The sequence below is a fragment of the Boleophthalmus pectinirostris genome, unplaced genomic scaffold (assembly GCF_026225935.1).
Source record: "Boleophthalmus pectinirostris isolate CB_2022bp ecotype Guang Dong unplaced genomic scaffold, ASM2622593v1 HiC_scaffold_2, whole genome shotgun sequence".
Lineage (NCBI taxonomy): Eukaryota > Metazoa > Chordata > Actinopteri > Gobiiformes > Gobiidae > Boleophthalmus > Boleophthalmus pectinirostris.
The window spans coordinates 44,830,141-44,854,131 of record NW_026571152.1 but is presented as its reverse complement, the minus strand read 5'-3'; the positions used below and the strand labels follow the sequence as shown (position 1 = coordinate 44,854,131).

Below are 23,991 nucleotides of genomic sequence, written 5' to 3'. Positions count from 1 at the left end.
ATTTTACTCAAATGAAAATGTGAACACAACTGTAGCTGTTATAAAATAATTTAGTAAAATATACTTAAAAATACTCTTGGTGATATATTGATCCAGCAGCCCACAATATTGATTATTAAATTAAACGATACGATATATTGATATTTCAATATTTTTGCACAGCTCTAGTGACGTCAGCGTGACTCTGACTCTCAGATGTTCCTGTTTCTCCGGGACATTCCCAGTTTTGAATAGAATTTCTCCACAAATAATGAGTCACAAAACGTCTGGACTCGGGCTGGTGTCATTAAGAAGTTGTCGATACGATACATATCTTGATACAGTGCACTATCGATTTGATACGATATATTTCAAATCGGTTCGATATGGTTCAATAAATAATAAAGGCTAAATCATGTCTGTGATACTAAAAGTCTTTGTTAAATCACTTCTTCTTGTGCAAAGTTCATATAAAACACAAATATTTTAATCATCAAAACAGTGAAAATGTCAAATGTGTCGCATAAATGAATTTCCTTCCACTGAACAAGCAACAAAACTGTAACAAAATGATTTAGTAAAATATAGAATAGAAATAGATTTATACAACAATAGTATAATGAAATTCAGAGTTCAAAGGGCAAGAATTTATAATAAATAAATAAAAAATCAACAGTTCTCATTAAGTATATACCAAAAAATACTACTACTACCTACTACTACTACTTGGTGATATATCGATACAGCAGCCCACGATATCGATACTGTATCATCACATTAAACGATACGATATATCAATATTTCAATATTTTTGCACACCCCTAGTCTGGGCTGTGACTCCAGGTTTTTTGAGTCGTAGTTTAAAGTAAAAAGGTGAGTTTGTTTGGTCACGTGAGTCTGTTACATCCACACAGAGCACGAGTCTGAACCTGAACCTGAACCTGAACTGAACTGAACCTGAAGCTGAACCTGAACCTGAACCTGAACCTGAACCTGAACCTGAACCTGAACCTGAAGCTGAACCTGAACCTGAACCTGAACCTGAACCTGAACCTGAACCTGAACCTGAACTGAACTGAACTGAACCTGAACCTGAACCTGAACTGAAGCTGCTGAACCTGATGACTGAACCTGAACCTGAACCTGACCTGCCACTTCCCTCACTGACTCCACTTCCCCAACACTTTATCTCCAAACTTTGATGAATTTATAAAAATCCTGGATCTGACGTTTTGCTCCACATTTCACAAATAATAAGAAGCTCAGAGCGACTGGTTTTACTGGAGACGGGAAACAGCTGACGCCATCACACACACACACATTTACACACACACACACACACACACACGTTTAAAAATCATTTAAGATAAAAAACATCCCGTAGTGTGTGGAGGCCTTCAGATTCAGACAGATTTTATTGATCCTCGGGGAAATGATTTGGACACAGAAGCTCCGACTTCACATTAAATTACAATAACAGAGTCAAAAATATAAGTTTAATGTGTAATAAATTAGAGGTGTGTTTCAGAGTGCACTTTTTCTGACAGATATTGTGATTATTATTCGATTTGTGATTTATGTTACGGCAGCGGTTCGTATTTAAAAGCTCCTGTATTAAAACTCACAGTGTGTGTGTTTGTGAAGAGGAAAAACATCACAACAGATCAGGAAATAGAATAATATTTCATTTCATTTATTTATTTGTTTGAGCCAGGTACAACAAAATTCAAAAACAACAACCAAAATAGTGTATAAATAAAATAATGTACATGAATATTGACTCTTTAAAGAAACACGAGAGATTTTAACATCCGAGAGACGAATGAAATCTAATATTACAGGACGCAGATGCTTTTCAGAACCTGTTTGTCTTTGTCGTTTTTGTCGTGAACGTTCAGCAGTGTTGGGACGGTTATTTTTAAAATGTATTCCCCTTCAGATTACAGACACCAAAATGTAGTTTGTAAAGTAATCCATTTAGTTACTTAAGGTGAGTAACGTAATCTGAATACTTTGGATTACTTGATATTGTCGTGAAAAACATCTTGAAAATTGATGTTTGTTTTCTTCAAATTGTTGAGCCCAAATCTCCATGAACAGACTTTTGTTTTACTGTAGAGACGAAAAGACGAGGATCTGAACATGAGAAGTTTTGTTTTATCTGCTGAAAGAAAATAAAAAAGCCCAGACTTTACTTAACCAAATTAAAAATATTATTGATTGAGAAATGATTTTTATATGAGGTCACTGCTGCTTTAAATTATGTTCACCTACTGTTGGTGTCATATTGTTTATTAAAAAAAAACAAAAAATCACTTTGAGTACAAACCTGAAGGCACCAGCCCAGTAAAAATCAATAATATTTGATGTTTTTTACTCAAAATGATGCAGAATCAGATTATGAACAATGACGATTATTAACGACCTCGTCCCCTGTGTGACCGACACCACCAACGTGAACAAGACTTTTACGTCGCTCTGATGTCGCTGTCTGTTTGGGTTTACGGCAAAGAGTGGAATTACCGAAATGAAATAATTTTTAAAAAGGAATACAGCCCAAAATGTGAAAACAGGAAAATACCTCGTTGTAATCCATTTATTTCAACAAAGTAACTGTAATCCAATTAACTCTCATCGAAACAGTTACTCATAATTTGTACTCTGATTACTTAACACCAGTACATGTAATCTGTTACTCCCCGACACCGACGTTCAGACTTGGATTTTGATTTGGTTGTGATTCGTGTCGGAGCCTCATTATTTCTTTACACTTGGATGTAAAAGGAACACGTTAAACCAGAGCTGCAGTCAGACTTCCTGTTCGATTTACAGTTGATTTTATAGTTTTTATAGTTTGTGTTTAAAGCTTTGAATGTTCTGGCCCCAATTTACGTCTCGGACCTCGTCCAGATTTACTCCCCCACACGCTCCGAGGTCCAGGTCCAGGTCCAGTTCGTGGGGCCTGAGACGAGACTTAAAACCAGGAGCACAAGAGCTTCTCTGTGACCGAAAACAAACTCTGAAACACTCTGCCCCCCCCACGTCCCAACAAAGACACACACACCTCACAACAGAGAGACACACACACACATGTCCCAACAAATACACATACACACCCCAACAAAAACACACACACACAAACACGTTCCAACAAAGACACACACACACAAACACGTCCCAACACACAGACACACATCCCAACAAAGACACACACACACGTCCCAACAAAGACACACACGTCCCAACAAAGACACACACACACACGTCCCAACAAAGACACACACACGTCCCAACAAAGACACACACACACGTCCCAACAAAGACACACACGTCCCAGCAAGACACACACACGTCCCAACAAAGACACACACACACACATCCCAACAAAGACACACACGTCACAACAGAGAGACACACACACACGTCCCAACAAATACACACACACAAACACTTCCCAACAAAGACACACACGTCCCAACAAAGACACACACACACATCCCAACAAAGACACACACACGTCCCAACAAAGACACACACACACGTCCCAACAAAGACACACACACATGTCCCAACAAAGACACACACACGTCCCAACAAAAACACACACACGTCCCAACAAAGACACACACACGTCCCAACAAAGACACACACACACGTCCCAGCAGACACACACACGTCCCAACAAAGACACACACACGTCCCAACAAAGACACAGAGTTTAAGTCTCGTCTTAGACACACACTTTTACTCTCTGACTGTTTTTGCTCTTATTTATTTGACTTGTTTTATTGTCTTAACCAGGTCCAGTGGAGTTAAGTCGAGCTTTATTTCATATTTCTGTTGTCACGTCGTCGTTTTGGTCCAAATGTTTAAAAAATCCTCTGCTCTAGTGTCAAGTACAACAGGAGGAGGGACCACAGCCTGGTTCAGTCCTGGTTTAGATCTGTTTTAGTCCTAGTTTATTCCTGGTTTAGTCCTGGTTTAGTCTTGGTTTGGTCCTGGTTTAGTCTTTGTTTGTCCTGGTTTAGGTCCTGGTTTAGTCCTGGTTCAGTCCTGGTTCAGTCCTGGTTTAGACCTGTTTGGTCCTGGTTTTAGACCTTATCGAGTCCTAGTTTAGTCCTGGTTCAATTCTGGTTTCTGTTTGGTCCTGATTTGGTCCTGGTTTAGTTCTGGTTTAGTCTTGGTTTGGTCCCGGTTCAGTCCTGGTTTAGACCTGTTATTAGACCTTATCGAGTCCTGGTTTAGTCCTGGTTTAGTCTTGGTTTGGTCCCGGTTCAGTCCTGGTTTAGACCTGTTATTAGACCTTATCGAGTCCTGGTTTAGTCCTGGTTTAGTCCGGTTTAGTCCTGGTTTAGACCTGGTTTAGACTGTTCAGACCTGGTTTAGTCCTGGTTTAGTCCTGGTTTAGTCCCGGTTTAGTCCTGGTTTAGACCTGGTTCAGTCCTGGTTCATTCAGTGAAAAAATCAGAATAAACCAAACACTTAATTCACTATTAAAATTAATTCACAATCATCATTTTCATTTAAGTGTTTACATGGAATTTAAAAAGTGGAATTAATTTTTATTCAGATTTAAATCCTCATGTAAACGTTTAAAATATCACAGAACAGAGCGATCCTCAGAGGTCAGAGGTCAGACACACTCGGGGTCTGTAGGTTTAGTTTAAAATAAAACTGCTGCTGTTTTTTTTTTTTTAGTAAAAATTGGAGTTGAGTGCAGCTCCTCGTGTATTTTCGTGTATTTTTGTGTATTTTCGTGTATTTTCGTGTTTTTTGCTGCCGGTGCAGGAGCCGATCGGCATCAGTGGAATCGAAACGCCTGGAATAGAAAATAACACATAACAGAGTCTTTTCAGCTTTATTTTCATCAGTGTTAATTTTAGCCGAACAAATAAAAGGAAATGAGAACGTTTTTGGTGACGTATCACAGCCCGTCGTGTTTGTCTGAGAACGGCTCTTACAGATATACTAAATTAGAATATCGATTGTCTTCATAAAAACACTGCACATAGAGTTGATTTAAAGTGATTTTTGGGTCATTTCACTTTTTTTCCGAGTTACGTTTACGGCATATTTGAGCCTATTTCTGCTGGATTGCTGTAATATTGTCTTCTTATTGTCATTGGGATAATAAAAATATTTCAAAAACAAATTGAAATGAAATGGAAATAACCCACAAAAGTTCTGAGTTATGACTTTATACTTTTATTTGGAAATTTAAGACTCATTTTTTTCCATTTTTGTTTTTAATCAGTTTCTTTTTTATTTTCAAAGCGGCGTTCCCAGTTTTAGTGACTGATCCGCTCTCGTCTAGATCAAGATATTATCTTTTGTAAATGTCGTCCTCGTCTATAATTTAATTATTCCAGATCAGGGAGAAGAGTTGGCTTCACTCCTTCTTCTCTTCTTCTCTTCTTCTTCTGAATCAGGTTTTCACTAAACAAAGGCACAAGCTGCTTTCAGATGACACTGCAACATTCTATAGGACGAAATATCGAACTGATCCCTGCGGCGGAGCTCATCAATATTCTCTGGGTGTGTGACGCTAACTGGACGCACTGTTCTGTCACAAGCTCCGTTACTCACATCAACCTGATCTGAACTTTATTTGAACACAATCTGACCAGAAAACATGATTTATCTGACGATTTATCTGACGATTTATCTGACGATTTATCTGACGATTTATCTGAGCTACAACAGCTACAAAGTTCAGTTCACAAATTTCAAAATGAACTCGTTCGTTCATATCTCCAAAAAATGAACTAGTTCATAGATTTGTTTTTTTTTTATAAGTTGCTGTGAGTGATTATTTTTCAATATGAAATCTGAAAGGCGTTGGGTAAAGTTCACACATAAGTGTGAAGTTCTTCTTTCCTCGGCTCCTTGACTCTTTTAAATGTTCACATGATGAATCTTTGTTGCTGCTTTTTTGTTTTGTCTTGTTTCAGTGACACGTGTGGTGATGTGACGCTGGGGTTTGTGTTGTTGCCAGATTAAATGTTTTTCTGCTAAATATCGTTGGTTCTTTACGATGTGTTTAACTGAGTTTTACCTGGAACATGAAAGAAATCTGGAACCTTTTTGAACAAAGTTAAACAGAAGCACAGACTCCAGAATAAATGAGCTCACAGTTCATCAGGAACAGAGTTCAGTTCATCTTCAACCAAAATATGAACGAGTTCATAAGCCATCATCTAGTGAACACAGGTGAGGAGGACCTCCTTCACATAGACCTCCTCACATAGACCTCCTTCACATAGACCTCCTTCACATAGACCTCCTTCACATAGACCTCCTTCACATAGACCTCCTTTCACATAGACCTCCTTCACATAGACCTCCTAGACCTCCTTCACATAGACCTCCTTCACATAGACCTCCTTCACATAGACCTCCTTCACATAGACCTCCTTCACATAGACCTCCTTCACATAGACCTCCTTCACATAGACCTCCCCTCACATAGACCTCCCTCACATAGACCTCCTTCACATAGACCTCACATAGACCTCCTTCACATAGACCTCACATAGACCTCCTTCACATAGACCTCCTTCACATAGACCTCCTTCACATAGACCTCCTTCACATAGACCTCCCTCACATAGACCTCCTTCACATAGACCTCCTTCACATAGACCTCCCTCACATAGACCTCCTTCACATAGACCCCCCTCACATAGACCTCCTTCACATAGACCTCCTTCACATAGACCTCCTTCACATAGACCTCCTTCACATAGACCTCCTTCACATAGACCTCCTTCACATAGACCTCCTTCACATAGACCTCCTTCACATAGACCTCCTTCACATAGACCTCCTTCACATAGACCCCCCTCACATAGACCTCCTTCACATAGACCTCCTTCACATAGACCTCCTCACATAGACCTCCTTCACATAGACCTCCTTCACATAGACCTCCCCTCACATAGACCTCCTTCACATAGACCTCCTTCACATAGACCTCCTTCACATAGACCTCCTTCACATAGACCTCCTTCACATAGACCTCCTTCACATAGACCTCCTTCACATAGACCTCCCTCACATAGACCTCCTTCACATAGACCTCCTTCACATAGACCTCCTTCACATAGACCTCCTTCCTCACATAGACCTCCTCACATAGACCTCCTCACATAGACACATAGACCTCCTTCACATAGACCTCCTTCACATAGACCTCCTTCACATAGACCCCCCTCACATAGACCTCCTTCACATAGACCTCCTTCACATAGACCTCCTTCACATAGACCTCCTTCACATAGACCTCCTTCACATAGACCTCCTTCACATAGACCTCCCTCACATGTGCCGCTCTCACAGGGAGTCAGGAGTCTTTGATTTTCTTTCCCGTGAGTCGGTCAATGAGGTGGATTATCCTGACATGAAGATGCAGAGTTCAGTGTTATTGGACAGAGTCACTCAGATGGATCGAGCGTCGCCTCTATGACCTCGTTCAGCCTCGTTCAGCCTCGTTCAGCCTCGTTCAGCCTCGTTCAGCCTCGTTCAGCCTCTACGACCCACTACGAGCAGGTAGTGAACCCTCCACCAGACGAGTTCTGTTGTGCATCTTTAAGTTCTCTGCCTCTTCTCGAGCTCTTCACTGTGATCGAATTAGAGTCAGAGTTTGTCGTTCTTTTTATTTGACACTTTTCACAGTCAGAATCGCGACGCGTCAAAACGAGACAAACACGTCTCCGTTTGTGGAAGTGAAAGAGAAATGCAGTTAATGCTTTGACACCATAAATCTTTGGGAAGTGTTTGTGTCAGATGTTCATGTCGTGTGCGTTCGTCGTGCGCGTTGTTTATCCGGTGGAGCTCGTGAGGCCGGAGCCACGACGACACTGAATCAATCAATGTCACGCAGTGGATCAAGCGTCGGCCTCTTCTGTGCCTCCATACGTCTAATGAAATCTGCTCTAAACAAATCAGGCCTGTCAGAGGAGCCCCTCGCTGTGATCTCCTCCTCAAGGTTCTCCTCAAGGAGAAACCGCCAACAGTCTGTGTCTGGAGGAACGTCTCAGATCCACTTTGAAACGGACGGACGCCACGTTTATCTGTGACACTAAACAGAAACCAAAACAATATTTGTTCTTGAGTTGTGGGTCGGACCTGGAGACTGAGACGTTACTCAGAGACAATAATCAGAATAATCAGGACGTTGGTCTGGGTCTGGTCTGGGTCTGGGTCTGGGTCTGGATCTGGGTCTGGGTCTGGGTCTGGGTCTGGGTCTGGGTCTGGACTGGTCTGGATCTGGGTCTGGGTCTGGGTCTGGTCTGGGGTCTGGTCTGGGGTCTGGGTCTGGGTCTGGGTCTGGTCTGGGTCTGGGTCTGGATCTGGGTCTGGTCTGGGTCTGGGTCTGGGTCTGGGTCTGGTCTGGGGGTCTGGTCTGGGTCTGGGTCTGGGTCTGGGGTCTGGGGTCTGGTCTGGGTCTGGTCTGGGTCTGGTACTGGTCTGGGTCTGGGTCTGGACTGGGTCTGGGTCTGGGTCTGGGTCTGGGTCTGGGTCTGGGTCTGGTCTGGGTCTGGGTCTGGGTCTGGGGTCTGGGTCTGGTCTGTCTGGTCTGGTCTGGGTCTGGTCTGGGTCTGGACTGGGTCTGGGTCTGGACTCAGATGGAGACTCTGGGACCAGGAGCCACAGGAGGCGTCAGTGCCAAAAACTGCCTTTGTGTCCTTGGGCAAGACACTTCACCTGCATTGTCCAGTATGAATGTGGTGTGGCATTGGTGGTGATGTGAACTGGAGAAATGTAAAGGGTTTGTGGATGGGTTGGTTAAAGGGTTTGTGGATGGGTTGGTTAAAGGGTTTGTGGATGGGTTAGTTAAAGGGTTTGTGGATGGGTTGGTTAAAGGGTTTGTGGATGGGTTGGTTAAAGGGTTTGTGGATGGGTTGGTTAAAGGGTTTGTGGATGGGTTGGTTAAAGGGTTTGTGGATGGGTTGGTTAAAGGGTTTGTGGATGGGTTGGTTAAAGGGTTTGTGGATGGGTTGGTTAAAGGGTTTGTGGATGGGTTGGTTAAAGGGTTTGTGGATGGGTTGGTTAAAGGGTTTGTGGATGGGTTAATTAAAGGGTTTGTGGATGGGTTGGTTAAAGGGTTTGGGAGACTTTAATGGTGCCACAGAAATCCAATAATTCATGAATGAATGGATGAAGCGACTCTCGTTATGGTGAAAATGACACTTTCACTTCTTTGCCGGGAGCTAGTCACAAAAACTGTTGTTGTGTCCTTAGGCAAGACACTTCACCCACATGGCCTAGTGTGAAAGTGGAGGGCAGCTGTGGCTACAGCAGTAGTTTACATCAGCGGGTCTGGAGTGAATCAATAATGTTCATGTTAATGTAAAGTGTCTTTGTGACACGTGTGTGAAACACTTCTGTATCAATAAAAACATACTTCACTCAGAATGAACCGACCATGACTCAGGCTCAGTCTCTACGTCATTAAAGGGTCAGTTAAAGGGTCAGTTAAAGGGTCAGTTAAAGGGTTAGTTAAAGGGTTAGTTAAAGGGTCAGTTAAAGGGTTAGTTAAAGGGTCAGTTAAAGGGTCAGTTAAAGGGTTAGTTAAAGGGTTAGTTAAAGGGTCAGTTAAAGGGTTAGTTAAAGGGTTAGTTAAAGGGTCAGTTAAAGGGTCAGTTAAAGGGTTAGTTAAAGGGTCAGTTAAAGGGTCAGTTAAAGGGTTAGTTAAAGGGTCAGTTAAAGGGTTAGTGGATTTATGAAGTGATTCTGAGCCTGAATATTTCTTTGTAAACATATTTATTGGTTATAATTTCATCCTCTTTATCAAGACTAAATAAAGTGTAGCTTTTATTAAAAGTGTGTGTGTGTAAATGTTGTGTTCTCATTCAGGTGTGTGTGTCTCTACAGTGTGCGTTGTGTGTGATGTGTACGATGTGTGTGTGTTGTGTGTGTGTGATAGTGTGTGTGTGTCAGTGTGTGTGTGTCTCAGTGTGTGTGTGTGTTGTGTGCGCTGCTCTGAACTCTGTCTTGTTTGTGTGTTTCCAGAGTGAAGCATGTGTGCGTCTGGCCTCCTGCTGTTCGCTGCTCTGGTCCACGGGGCTTTTGTTTGGGGCCTCAACCCCGACGACCCCAACGTCTGCAGCCACTGGGAGAGGTGAGGGGCCAAGGACACACACACACACACACACACACACACACACACACACACACACACACACACACACACACACACACACACACACACACACACACACACACACACACACACACACACACTACACTCTCACAGGCCACAGTTACTTCTGTTGTTTCGTTTCAGTTTGTCATTACGCACAGATGCAGTCTAAACCAGGTCTAAACCAGGTCTAAACCAGGTCTAAACCAGGTCTAAACCAGGTCTAAACCAGGTCTAAACCAGGTCTAAAACCAGGTCTAAAACAGGTCTAAAACAAGGTCTAAACCAGGTCTAAACCAGGTCTAAACCAGGTCTAAACAGGTCTAAACCAGGTCTAAAACAAGGTCTAAACCAGGTCTAAACCAGGTCTAAACCAGGTCTAAACCAGGTCTAAATCAGGTCTAAACCAGGTCAAACCAGGACTAAACCAGGTCTAAATCAGGTCTAAACCAGGACTAAACCAGGTCTAAACCAGGACTAAACCAGGACTAAACCAGGACTAAACCAGGACTAAACTAGGACTATATCTAAGGGCTAAAAACTGGTTTAAAACAAGACTAAACCAGAACTAAACCAGGACTCTATAAGGTCTAAAACTGAAGTTCCGTCTTTTCTCTCATCTGGGTTTGTGGTTCCTCCACCGACACAAACACCGTCCAGACTTTTTGGACCCACAGTGGTTCTGATGATCACTGGAGAATCGTCTCATCACACTTTCCGTCTGTCGCTGAGGAGGAGAAGGAGGAAGAAGAACAAAAGCTCAGCCCACATCCCACATCCCGCTCACAAATCCAAAGAGACGTGGATCAAAGTCCCGAGACACGACTGGACCAGGACCAGGACCAGGACCAGGACCAGGACCAGGACCAGGACCAGGACCAGGACCAGGAGGACGACACGAGGAGCCTGAAGCACCAGCAGCATTTTAATAACAACAAACAACAAACAGGATCCAGGAAACAAACTCAGTCACATTTAACATCACAACAAAACAAACAAACTCTTCACTGTTCAGATTCAACCACAATAAACATTTTTATTTGGAATTAAGTGTTGACATCAGACATGTCCAAACTACGGCCTGTGGACCAAATGCGGCCCCTAGACAAATTTTTCTTGGCCCTCAGGTTTCCAGGTGAATTGGCCCAAATTATCTTACATCAATTAAAAATGCATTTTTTACTGCAAGTTTTTTGAAAATCTACCTTGATAAAGCAAATATTAAATATTAGTGTTTGGTTTTAAGGATCTCAGCATAAATAAAGACTGAGGCTCATTCTAACGTGTTAAACCTGCACAGATTTTAATTATTCCCTGTACTGAGCTCCAGTCTGTGGCCCTCGATCAACTCTGCTTCATCTGGGTTTGGAGATGTGGCCCTTGATGAAAAAAGTTTGGACACCCCTGGTTTATATAGTGTTTTTTAAAGTGGAATACATTTTTATTCAGAATTAAATAATTTTTATTCAGAATTAAAGCCTCATGTAAACGTGGCGACAGTGAGACACAAACTCGTTCTGAAATTTGTGAGTTTTAATCCATTTTCCATGTTTCCTTCTCACACTCAGAGCTGGACTTGTGTTTGTTTCATTCACATGTTTGAGTAAATCTTTATTATGAGTCTGTTTACATCTCCAAACGCTCTGCTCCACCTTGTGATGTCATGAAGTGGTAGTTTCCAAGTTCTCAGCTCCTTTTGTCTTTAGTTCAGTCGAGATTGATGAAGAAATTCCAGGACTGAATTGATCCAGGTGATTCTAGTGAAGGTGTGTGGAGTTTAAAAACACAGTGGAGCACTTCCTGTATGACATCACGAGGTGGAACAGAGTGTTTTCAGTTTGAGAGGAGAGCTCGAGGTTTGTGTTTTAAACGTGTGAATGAAACAAACAGAGTTGAGGTTTGTGTGGAGCAGGAAACATCAGGATGAGGCAGATGAGGAAATATGGGCCCTTTAACCAAAGTTGCGTTGTGTTTGTAAAGTGTGTTCAGATCGTTATCGATCGTCACTGCCCCGCGGCGGTGCGGCCGGCGAGGGGGCGGAGCCCGGCCTCAGATGAGATACGCAGGCAAATTGATCAGAGCGCTCTCTCTCCAATCTATCACCGCGACCGGCCAGACGGAATAATTATCAGTTGCGGAGCTTCTGTCATCTGTGAGAAATAAGCAAGAATCATTCTGGTCCCGGACGCGGAGGGAGGAGGAGCGACGGATCATTCTGCTCCCGGACGCCGAGGGGAGGAGAGCAGCGCACCAAGATTTATGGTGTGGATTATTGGCGGAGCGGAGCAGAGCGGGAGGCGCTCGGGAGACGCTCCACCCTCGTGTTGGTGAAATGAAACCTCAGACGTGCTGCAGTATTCAGAGCCCGACACCGGCCGCATACATCACCTGCCCCAACAGCAGCACGCACAGGCCCAACCGGGACAAACCGGGACAAACCGGGACAAACCGGGACAAACTGGGACGCACAGGCCCAACCGGGACAAACCGGGACAAACTGGGACGCACAGGCCCAACCGGGACAAACCAGGACAAACCAGGACAAACCAGGACAGTGTAATATCAAACACAGTGCAGCTGTTTGTCAGTTTTCATCTTTTCCGTGTGGTGTAAAGTGGTTTGGGCCGAGCAGAAGAAAACACATTCGACAGAGCAGAGATCGAATCCTGAGCCTGATTCACATTAAGATATTTGTGTCCAACTGAACTCGACTCAGTTTTCATCGGCCTAATGACACACGGAGGATTTAGTTTGTTCCTCTGACACAGAAACACAAAATACAAACTCATAAAACAGGGAAAATAATGCTGAGACTTTATTGTTTTCGTGTGTAAAGTGTTAAATGTAAAGTGTTAAATTTAAAGAATTTCACAGAATTTCTCCTCCACAAATAATGACCTCAGTTCACAAAACGTCTGAACTGTGACTCCAGTTTTTTGAGTCGTAGTTTAAAGTAAAAAGGTGAGTTTGTTTGGTCTCGTGTGTCTGTTACATCCACACAGAGCACGAGTCCATCTGAACCTGAACCTGAACCTGAACCTGAACCTGAACCTGAACCTGAACCTGAACCTGAACCTGAACCTGAACCTGAACCTGAACCTGAAGCTGCAGATTCTCCTCACTGACTCCACTTCCCCGACACTTTATCTCCAAACTTTGAGGCTTTAAAAATCCTGGATCTGAAGTTTTTTCTCCACATTTCACAAATAATAATCACACAGTTTGGACTTGGAGCCAAACTCGAAGAGCAGAGTCTGAACTTTGACACTCAAGAATCTCAGAGCCACTGGAGACAAGAAACAACAGAAGTTCTAAATATTTGTCCCGTCAGACTTCGCTCAGGTTTCCGTGCTCCAGCTGATGATTCCGTGTGCTCATGTCGTGTTGTCGTGTTGTTGTCGTGCTGATGTTGTTCTTGTGTGTTGCAGTTACGCGGTGACGGTGCAGGAGTCGTACGCTCATCCTTTTGACCAGATCTACTACACCCGCTGCACCGACATCCTCAACTGGTTCAAGTGCACCAAACACCGGTCAGAACAACACACTAACTCCCTCTGTCTCTGTGTTAAAGTCAGTCCGTCTTCCAGATCCACGTCACTGCCAAACCTGAAGTCAGAAGTTCTTCTTATATTTTTACTTTCTATTTTTTTATATAAATACAGAAAAACCTCAGATGTTTCTCAGACTGGACGAAGGAATTATGTAACAAGGAGAAAAAGTGAAATAACTGATCTGAACATATATTTTCATATTCAGATCCTCAGACTTTCACCCTTTGCTTTGTGCAGCTCAAACTCTTTTTCTTCTCTCTGAGCTTCAGGATAAACTCCCTGAAATGGTTTTCACTTCACAGCTGAAGCTCAGGGTCAGGAAATGTCAAATCAGTGACCAAAGTAAAGGGCGCAGACTGTTTGTAGAAATCTAAACATTTGGAGTTATGTTGAGTTTATTTTTTGTTTCCTTCAGCGTCGATGTTTCAGTGTTGAGTCAAATAAAGAAACAGCCCTGAAACAGTTTCCTTTGTGTCCAAACGTTTGTCTGGAGCCTCTGAGCCCGACAGCCCAAACACAGCTGGATATTATTACTGATAATTGACAATGGTCCATTAATTAACACCTAATTGATCGTCCATGATTAATCACATCTGTAAAAGTGAAATCTGTGATCACAAAGTCTGGAGGCGTCCAGTTTAATCAGCTTTTTTTTTTTTTTTTTTTACCAGAATGAAAAAAAGTCAATTATTCTGTTTGGCCCTGCAGATTTACTCTGACTCACAAAATCATTTATCTCCTGAAAAACCCGGATTTAACTCTGAAAATGAAACTGAACTTTAAACACGTTCAAGAGTCGGTGACAAGTTCGACTGTGGACACGGAACTGAAACATTAAACATTAGATTTACTATGATTTTACTAAAAATAAATAAATAAATAAATAAATAAATCCCACTTTGATCATTTTTCTTGGTTTAAAATTTCCTGGTGGGAAATGAAGACGTCACACGAGGGAATTCCATAACTGCCTCGTTACCATGGCAACCGTGATGCCAAAACTCCTCGAATGTGCAAAATATGATCTGACAAATAAAAATATAAGAAAACAAAGTGTCAGAAAAATTGTTTCATGTGTAAATTGTGCCAAAATTTTAGACAGAATTCTCCCAGTGTGACGTCGTCAGTGTGATCGTTTATATTTTTATCCCAAACGCACTTTATTAAAATGTACATTTACCAACGTCACACGACACGACACTGACACACGTCACATCTGCCTCCAGTGACTTTAGTGTGAAGGTTCCACAGCTGCAGGTTGCCACGGCGACCACACAATGAAAAACACACTGACATCTGCCTCTCCTGCTAATTTTATACGTCCTACTGATCCTCCTGTACGTCCTGCTCATTCTGTACCTTGTGCCCTTGAGCCTGACGTCCCATTGTGTGTGTGTGTTTCCCTTGTGCCCTTGAGCCTGACGTCCCTTTGTGTGTTGCAGGATCAGTTATAAGACGGCGTATCGTCGCGGCGTTCGCACCATGTACCGCCGCCGCTCACAGTGTTGCCCCGGATACTACGAGAGCGGAGACCTGTGTGTCCGTGAGTACCTCCTCCATCCTTCCTCCGTCCTCCCTCCATCCTCTTTCCTTCCTCCATCCTTCCTCTCTTCTTCTTCCTTTCTTTCTCCCTCCCTCCTTCCTCCTGTCGTGACCTTTCACTCGGTTCTCCTGGTTCGGAGCGGAGGAGCAGACCTCAGACGTTCGGTCGTTCACACGTTCACATTGATTGTTGCTGGGGGTGGTTTGTAGATAAAGTTACAGAGTGTTTGCCCCCTGCCTGCCCCCTGCCTGCCCCCCGCCCTCCTCCGCCCGCCTCCGCCCGGGCACCGCTCCGCTCCGGCTCTATATAATGGAAAAGTGTCTGTGTGTCTGGCCCGTGTGCGGAGCCGGGTCTTTAAAGGTCTCGTATTATCCAGCGATCGGGCTCCAGACGCCTTTGCACTGGCCTTTCACTCTGTCTCACCTGAATAATGTTCACGCACAGATCTGCACCGACTCCAGACGCAAACACCAACTGTACTTCATCCTGTACCAGTCTGCAGAATATCTGTCACTTATTTCCTTTATTTAGTCTTTAAAGGTCCTTTTATTACGCAAAAACAGACTCTTGTGCGTTTTTAGTCACGTTCTAAAGTTGTTACCGCCTCAAAAGTCGTCTGTAATCTCTGATCTTAGGTTCTTTTTTCAGGCCCAGAGTTTGTTTTTGTCCTGACAGTTTGTTCTGCTTCTGCTCCTCTTCCTCTTCGTCTGGTGATGTTTCTGTGTCGTGTCGTTCAGTTGATGTAAACAGGTTTTGTCTGTGTCTTGGTCTCGGTGGAGTCAGGACGACAGCGCCACCTGCAGACGCACTTCCTCAGGACACAATGCAGGAGTGTGAGAGGAAAAAAAGACCCTCGTCAGAACACAAAAGAAACATGAGCAGCACAGACACAAGAGAGAAGAGGAAAGACAGAGAAAAGACAGAAACAAACTGTCAGGACGAAAACAAACTCTGACTCTGAAAAAAAAGAACCAGAACCATGTAACATAAATGATCAGAAGACCAGATGAAGCTCGTTGGACTGAGTCTCTGATCTCGTCTGTAAACGGGAAACAAAACGCCAAAGGTTTTGACGACACAAACAGCAACGCAGCTGGAATTAGGCTAAAAACAGTTAGCTGCTTGAATCTGAGAGTTTAACTCCACAGTGAAGTCTGTTGAAGTGACTTTAAAAACACAAAGGAGACACACACAAACAGCACACACAGGTGTAACATTACATTTTAACCGGTCGGACCGTCTGTACCATCAGTGTCACGGCGCCGCTCAGAACAGGTTGGAGTTTTAATTGTTCAGCGTCAGAGCGTCTCCAGACTTTTATCAACAGGAAATAAACACGTGTGTCAAAATCTGTTCATCGTCTCTACAGCGACGTAAACACCGAGCGTCACGTCAGGAGCTCGAGGAACGACTCCAGATGGACACGGAAAGTTTAGAGCCGCCGAGGAGAAATATAAAACACTTTTACCTGTTTAGAGTTAAAACGTGAGAATACACAGAGTTTAGAGTTTAAACGTGAGAATACACAGAGTTTAGAGTTAAAAAGTAAACGAGTTTAGAGTTTAACACAGAGTTTAGAGTAACACAGAGTTTAGAGTTAAAACAGAGTTTAGAGTTTAAACGTGAGAATACACAGAGTTTAGAGCAGGAGTGTCAAACTCATTTTGTTCCGGGCGTCGTGTCCAACCGACTTTGATCCCAAAGTGTCCAGATCAGAAAACTCATGTCATATAAACCCCAAAAATAACAATAAGTTCAAATATTTGTGCAGAGAAACACAAATCTATTACACAAATCTTTTTTAACTGATGAACTCTTTCTTTTACAAAATATTATAATATTATGAACAACCTGAAACTTTAAGAAAAATACAATTTCAACACAAAGTTTGAACATGAACTTGTCTGTAAACAGGAATAAGTCCATTTTTGTTGTAAAATCCTGCACTCGGCTCCACTTTTCTCATGTTGGACATTTTTCTGATGAGGGTGTCACGGTCAACAGTCAAAACGATCGTCCTTTAAGAGCGTTTGGAAAGAGACAAGTCTTCATTTGTGCTGCTCTGGTGGGAGGGGCCACGTACAGAGACGCTGGAGACGCTGCTGTGATAAACACCACACAAAATTAACACGATTTTAATAGAAAATATCATTAAAATATTTAAGTAGAAAATCAGCCGAGGGCCACATTAAAGGTCTTGGAGGACCGGATCTGGCCCCCAGGCCGCATGTTTGACACCTGTGGTTTAGAGTTTAAATGTGAGAATACACAGAGGCTGGCATCTGGTGTAAATTGAATCTTTTAAAAGTACATGTGTGTGCAGCTCGTATGTTATGTTAGATTTAGACTTAAACTTTATTGATCCACAGGGAAATGATTTGGACTCAGGAGTCACACATCACAATAAAACAGAAAAACACAGAGAAAAAATATAAATGGTAATAATAAATTCTAAATAAGAAGCAAAAAAGAGCAAGAAACAGGAGGGAAATAAAACATAATTATATAAATGTAAATGTACAAGTCCAAATACAATAGACAGATAAGTACGAGGTCGTAGAAGACGGAGCAGTGAAACTCAAAAGTCCAGGTGTGTTTCTGTTTCTGAACTAGAAACAATATTGTACGACGTCCAAACGCTGTAAAAAGTCAGTTAAGATCATATAGAAGCTTTAAACGTGCCCATGCGAAACTTGAAACGAGCAGAGGAGGATTTTACACGGCTCCTCCTTTACAGCTCCAGTCAGACTAATGTAATTGAAGCTGTATAACAATGAGAGAAGTTAACGAGCGGAGAGCGGCCGAGACGCCCGGGACACGAGCACAAACGCACAAAGTACAAACGCACAAACGCACAAACGCACAAACGCACAAGCACAAACGCACACAGTATAAAGTACAGAGAGAGGTGTGTGTACAGTGTGTGTACAGTGTGTGTGTGTGTGTGTACAGTGTGTGTTGAGTGTGTGTCAGTGTGTGTTGAGTGTGTGTTTGTGTGTTGAGTGTGTGTTGAGTGTGTGTTCAGTGTGTGTGTGTGTGTAGTGTGTGTTGAGTGTGTGTGTGTGTGTTCAGTGTGTGTTGAGTGTGTGTTGAGTGTGTGTTCAGTGTGTGTTGAGTGTGTGTTGAGTGTGTGTGTGTCAGTGTGTGTGTTGAGTGTGTGTTCGGTGTGTGTTCGAGTGTGTGTTGAGTGTGTGTTGAGTGTGTGTTCAGTGTGTGTTGAGTGTGTGTTGAGTGTGTGTTGAGTGTGTGTTCAGTGTGTGTTGAGTGTGTGTTGAGTGTGTGAGTGTGTGTGTGTGTGTGTGTGTGTTCAGTGTGTGTTGAGTGTGTGTTCGGTGTGTGTTGAGTGTGTGTTCTGTGTGTGTTGAGTGTGTGTTGAGTGTGTGTTCGGTGTGTGTTGAGTGTGTGTTCAGTGTGTGTTCAGTGTGTGTTGAGTGTGTGTTCAGTGTGTGTTGTGTGTGTTGAGTGTGTGTTCAGTGTGTGTTGAGTGTGTGTTCAGTGTGTGTTGTGTGTAGTGTGTGTTGAGTGTGTGTTCAGTGTGTGTGTGTGTGAGTGTGTGTTGAGTGTGTGTTCAGTGTGTGTTGAGTGTGTGTTGTGTGTGTGAGTGTGTGTTGAGTGTGTGTGTGTGAGTGTGTGTTGAGTGTGTGTTGAGTGTGTTGTGTGTGTAGTGTGTGTTCAGTGTGTGTTCAGTGTGTGTTCAGTGTGTGTTGAGTGTGTGTGTGTGTGTTCGTGTGTGTGTGTGTTCAGTGTGTGTTGAGTGTGTGTTGAGTGTGTGTTGAGTGTGTGTTGAGTGTGTGTGTGTGAGTGTGTGTTGAGTGTGTGTTCAGTGTGTGTTGAGTGTGTGTTCAGTGTGTGTGTGTGTGTGTGGTGTGTGTGTTTGAGTGTGTGTTCAGGTGTGTGTTGAGTGTGTGTTGAGTGTGTGTTCAGTGTGTGTTGTGTGAGTGTGTGTTCAGTGTGTGTGTTCGGTGTGTGTTTGAGTGTGTGTGTTCAGTGTGTGTTGAGTGTGTGTTCAGTGTGTGTGTTGTGTGTGTGTTGAGTGTGTGTGTTCAGTGTGTGTTCAGTGTGTGTTCAGTGTGTGTTGTGTGTGTTGAGTGTGTGTTGAGTGTGTGTTGAGTGTGTGTTCAGTGTGTGTGTGTGTGTGTTCAGTGTGTGTGTCAGTGTGTGTTGAGTGTGTGTTGAGTGTGTGTTCAGTGTGTGTGTGTAGTGTGTGTTGAGTGTGTGTTCAGTGTGTGTTCAGTGTGTGTTCAGTGTGTGTTGAGTGTGTGTTCAGTGTGTGTTCAGTGTGTGTTGAGTGTGTGTTCAGTGTGTGTTGAGTGTGTGTTGAGTGTGTGTTCAGTGTGTGTTCAGTGTGTGTTGAGTGTGTGTTGAGTGTGTGTTCAGTGTGTGTTGAGTGTGTGAGTGTGTGTTCAGTGTGTGTTGAGTGTGTGTTCAGTGTGTGTGAGTGTGTGTGTGAGTGTGTGTCAGTGTGTGTGTGTGAGTGTGTGTTCAGTGTGTGTTGAGTGTGTGTTTGAGTGTGTGTGTGAGTGTGTGTGTTGAGTGTGTGTTCAGTGTGTGTGTCAGTGTGTGTGTTGAGTGTGTGTTGAGTGTGTGTTCAGTGTGTGTTGAGTGTGTGTCAGTGTGTGTTGAGTGTGTGTTGAGTGTGTGTTGAGTGTGTGTTCAGTGTGTGTTCAGTGTGTGTTCAGTGTGTGTTCAGGGTGTGTGTTGAGTGTGTGTTGAGTGTGTGTTCAGTGTGTGTTTCAGTGTGTGTGTGAGTGTGTGTTCAGTGTGTGTTGAGTGTGTGTTGAGTGTGTAGTGTGTGTTCAGTGTGTGTTCAGTGTGTGTGTGTGTGTTTGAGTGTGTGTTGAGTGTGTGTTCAGTGTGTGTTGAGTGTGTGTGTTGAGTGTGTGTTGTGTGTGTTGAGTGTGTGTTGTGTGTGTTCAGTGTGTGTTGTGTGTTTGTGTGTCAGTGTGTGTTCAGTGTGTGTTGAGTGTGTGTTGAGTGTGTGTCAGTGTGTGTGTGTCAGTGTGTGTTCAGTGTGTGTTCAGTGTGTGTTGTGTGTGTGTGTGAGTGTGTGTTGAGTGTGTGTTGTGAGTGTGTGTGTGTCAGTGTGTGTTGAGTGTGTGTGTGTGTGAGTGTGTGTGTGTGTGAGTGTGTGTTGAGTGTGTGTTGAGTGTGTGTTCAGTGTGTGTTCAGTGTGTGTTCAGTGTGTGTGTGTCAGTGTGTGTTGAGTGTGTGTTCAGTGTGTGTTGAGTGTGTGTTCAGTGTGTGTGTGTGTGTCAGTGTGTGTTCAGTGTGTGTTCAGTGTGTGTTCAGTGTGTGTTCAGTGTGTGTTGTGTGTGTTGAGTGTGTGTGTGTGTCAGTGTGTGTTTGAGTGTGTGTTGAGTGTGTGTTCAGTGTGTGTTCAGTGTGTGTTGAGTGTGTGTTGAGTGTGTGTTGAGTGTGTGTTGAGTGTGTGTTCAGTGTGTGTGTGTGTGTGTGTAGTGTGTGTTCAGTGTGTTCAGTGTGTGTTCAGTGTGTGTTCAGTGTGTGTTGAGTGTGTGTACAGTGTGTGTTCAGTGTGTGTGTGTGTGTGTGTCAGTGTGTGTTCAGTGTGTGTTGTGTGTGTTGAGTGTGTGTTGAGTGTGTGTTGAGTGTGTGTTCAGTGTGTGTTCAGTGGGGGAAGTTGAAGATGAATCTGAACAGTTACAAAACACAAACCTGATTCATCTCGAGGTTTTTACGCTCGATAAACAACAGATAACGAGAAGAAACAAATGAAACATAACTCAGAGTGTGTGTGTGTCTGTGTGTGTGTGTGTGTGAGGATGTGTGTGTGTGTGTGTGTGTGTGTGTGTGTGTGTGTGAGGAGTGTGTGTGTGTGTGTGTGTCTGTGTGTGTGTGTGTGAGGAGTGTGTGTGTATGTGTGTGTGTGTGTCTGTGTGTGTGTGTGAGAGTGTGTGTGTGTGTGTGTGTGTGAGGAGTGTGTGTGTGTGTGTGTGTGTGTGTCTGTGTGTGTGTCTGTGTGTGTGTGTGTGTGTGTCTGTGTGTGTGTGTGTGTGTGTGTGTGTGTGTGTGTGTGTGTGTGTGTGTGTGTGTGTGTGTGTGTGTCTGTGTGTGTTGTGTGTGTGTGTCTGTGTGTGTATGTGTGTGTGTGTGTGTGTGTGTGTGTGTGTGTGTGTGAGGAGTGTGTGTGTGTGTGTGTGTGTGTGTGTGTGTGTGTGAGGAGTGTGTGTGTGTGTGTGTGTGTTTGGTGTTTACAGCATAGAGAGATCTGGTCAGGACACACACCTGGTGACACGTGTGAGTGGAGCAGTGTTTCTCAAAGTCTGGCCCGCGGTCCTCAGGTGGGACACAAGAGATTCTTTTTTGGGTCGTTTTGTCAGGATGTGGATGTGAGTGTTTGATCCACACTTCTGACACATGTTCAAAGGTTCACACACGTTTTGTATCATTTCTAATATTTTTGTCATGATTTTATTGATTATTTTGTTCCAGTGTTGCTGCTTCAAATGAAAGTTGAAAAGAAAAAGAAAAATTTAACCCTTCCAGACCGAACGCCGAATATATTTTCTATAACCGCGCAGAACTTTCCACCATAAAAGATAGAAACATACTTTTTTTTTCCTCTGAAAGAAAAAACATTTGGCTTTTCCGAGCAGATTTCTGTCTCCTCCGTCTCTCGCTGTGACGACGTCGGGAAAACGAGTGTCCAACAGGAACTTTGTTTTGGTCCAAACTCAGTCGCTCCGTCCATTCTGATTGGTCCAAACTTTACCAAAGAGTGTAGTGAGTCAAAACGGTCGATGCTCTGAGCGTCTGTGTTCAGAACGAGTGAAAAAGTCGATCTAAGTGCAGAAATTTCACAAATAAATGAACAAATGACACATGTTGGTCTGTGGAATTGTGCATCTCTTGCTATTTTTATTTTCTTTCTTTTTTTTCCCATGTGTATTTCTGGTCGTGTAGTTTTTATTACAGTCACGTGACGCGGCTCCAGCGGCAGATTGTGAAATAACAGGTTGTATTGAAAAAAAGGATGTAGAACACTTCATTAGGGGTAAAAGGGGCAGTTTTAAACGCAAAATTAAGAAAAAAATCCAGGCAAAATGTACCAAAAAGGTCCATAGGTCTGGAAGGATTAAAGTCCAAACAGGCGACTTATGGATCCTTTTATTGTTGCTTCAGTGTCTGTTTTTCATTGTTTTTCAACTTGAGTAATACTAACTGTTCAGGGACACGATCACTCACATAAAATATCAAAAAATATATATATAAAATCCACCTTTATTTTGTGATTTATGACTAACGTCTTTGGACTTGAGTCACGAAGGTTAAAAAAAAAGTTCTCGTAACCCTGTTTTCGACGAACTGTTGTTTTTGGGAGACACAAATACAGAGATTTATTTCCCGTCTTTGCTCTTTTCTTTCAGTCTTCGCTGTAGTCGTTTGCCCGACACATTTTCTCGGGATCCAGCCTTTTCCATTTCCGATACCGATACCGATTCTTTGACTTTAACGTTGACTTTCTGAACCGACTCCAGAAGAGCGGAGCTGGAAAACGGCTCCTTAGAAAAACCACATCAGCACATCTGACGTAACGGCGCTCGTGACATTTCATATCATCACATCAGGCAGAGGGGGCGGCGCCGGCGGGGACGGGAGGGGGGGGGGGGCTTCAGTGCACTCGCCAACCCCAACCCCCCCCCCCCCCCCCCCCCCGAACAGCCACTTTAACGGGACATTCAATCTCGACTAAAAATGATCTAATGGCGACTACGCAGAGTTCAAACTGACTCCCAACAGGACTCACTACATTAAAACGTGTTTAAACCGGCGCTGCAAACCTCAGAGAACGCTACATTAATGAAAGACTTTGAATTAATGTAAAGAACTGCCCCCTCTCTCATTGAAAAACTGCCCCCGTAAACCTAAACTATCTGCCCCCCGTGTGATCAGATCACTGCAGAAGTCAGATGGGGCTCAGAGGTTTGTTGCGCGAACACAAAGCGGCGGTCGGTGATTCGGCGTCGGCGCTGGTCAGGGCTATTCTTAGTTCTCAAAGTGAATGTTTTAGCCAAACGAGCGCGGCGGCGGTTGCAGTATTCTCAGGCGTTCATGTTTTATTCTCTGTAATCGGCCGCTGGAACATGAATCCTGGATTGCCACATGTCTCGTGCAACTCTTGGCTCAGTGCGAGGGTGAGGCGGACCGTCGCTCGGAACACTGCTCTGTAATAACCCAGATCATTCGCAGGATCGGTCCGGAGCGAGAGCGCGGACGTTTCTGAGGCCCGGCGCGTGTTTATGTCAGATGCCCTTCCTCTAGGACTAAAACAACCAGCTGCAGCAAATATCTGATTGAAATAGTCGTTATAAATCTGGACAGAATGGAGCGTTTTTCTTCAGGCTCCGGTGAAAAGCCGCGCGTCTGTTTTGTCTGAGGTTAATGTTCTGTAATGAGTCTGTTGTTGCCATGGCGATAACTCCAGTATATTTATGTCGAAGCTGCGGCTCACACGCTCGCCACGTTTACATCAGAGATTTAATGCAGAATAAAAATAGTTTCATTTTAAATAAAAATGATTAATTCCACTTTAAAAAAAAGTCCATGTAAACACTAATGAACTCCTAATGAAAATGATGATTAGGTGGTGGTTTATTCTGTTCAGTCTGGCGCCCCCTAGTGTCTCTACTCAGTTTCAACTCTCTCCAGCTCCAGGTCAGGAATCAGAAAACACTAGACACTTTACAAAAACCCCGGAAGTGTGAGTTTGAGCACCGGCCAATCATCTGTGAGCTGTGAGGTCGTGACGAGGTCGT

The 23,991-nt window shown here is 43.5% G+C and overlaps 1 protein-coding gene across 2 annotated transcripts in view; it reads left to right on the top strand.

Annotated features, from left to right (window-relative positions):
- Window positions 1–10,007: 10,007 nt before the first annotated feature.
- megf11 (multiple EGF-like-domains 11) overlaps window positions 10,008–23,991 on the top strand; it is a 258,619-nt gene continuing 244,635 nt past the window's right edge. For both annotated transcript variants that reach the window (XM_055155759.1, XM_055155758.1), the window contains exons 1-3: window positions 10,008–10,102; window positions 13,552–13,653; window positions 15,117–15,217. In XM_055155759.1, the coding sequence (XP_055011734.1) occupies window positions 15,157–15,217 (61 nt within the window). In that variant the 5' untranslated portion in view covers window positions 10,008–10,102; window positions 13,552–13,653; window positions 15,117–15,156. The remainder of the gene's footprint in view (window positions 10,103–13,551; window positions 13,654–15,116; window positions 15,218–23,991) is intronic.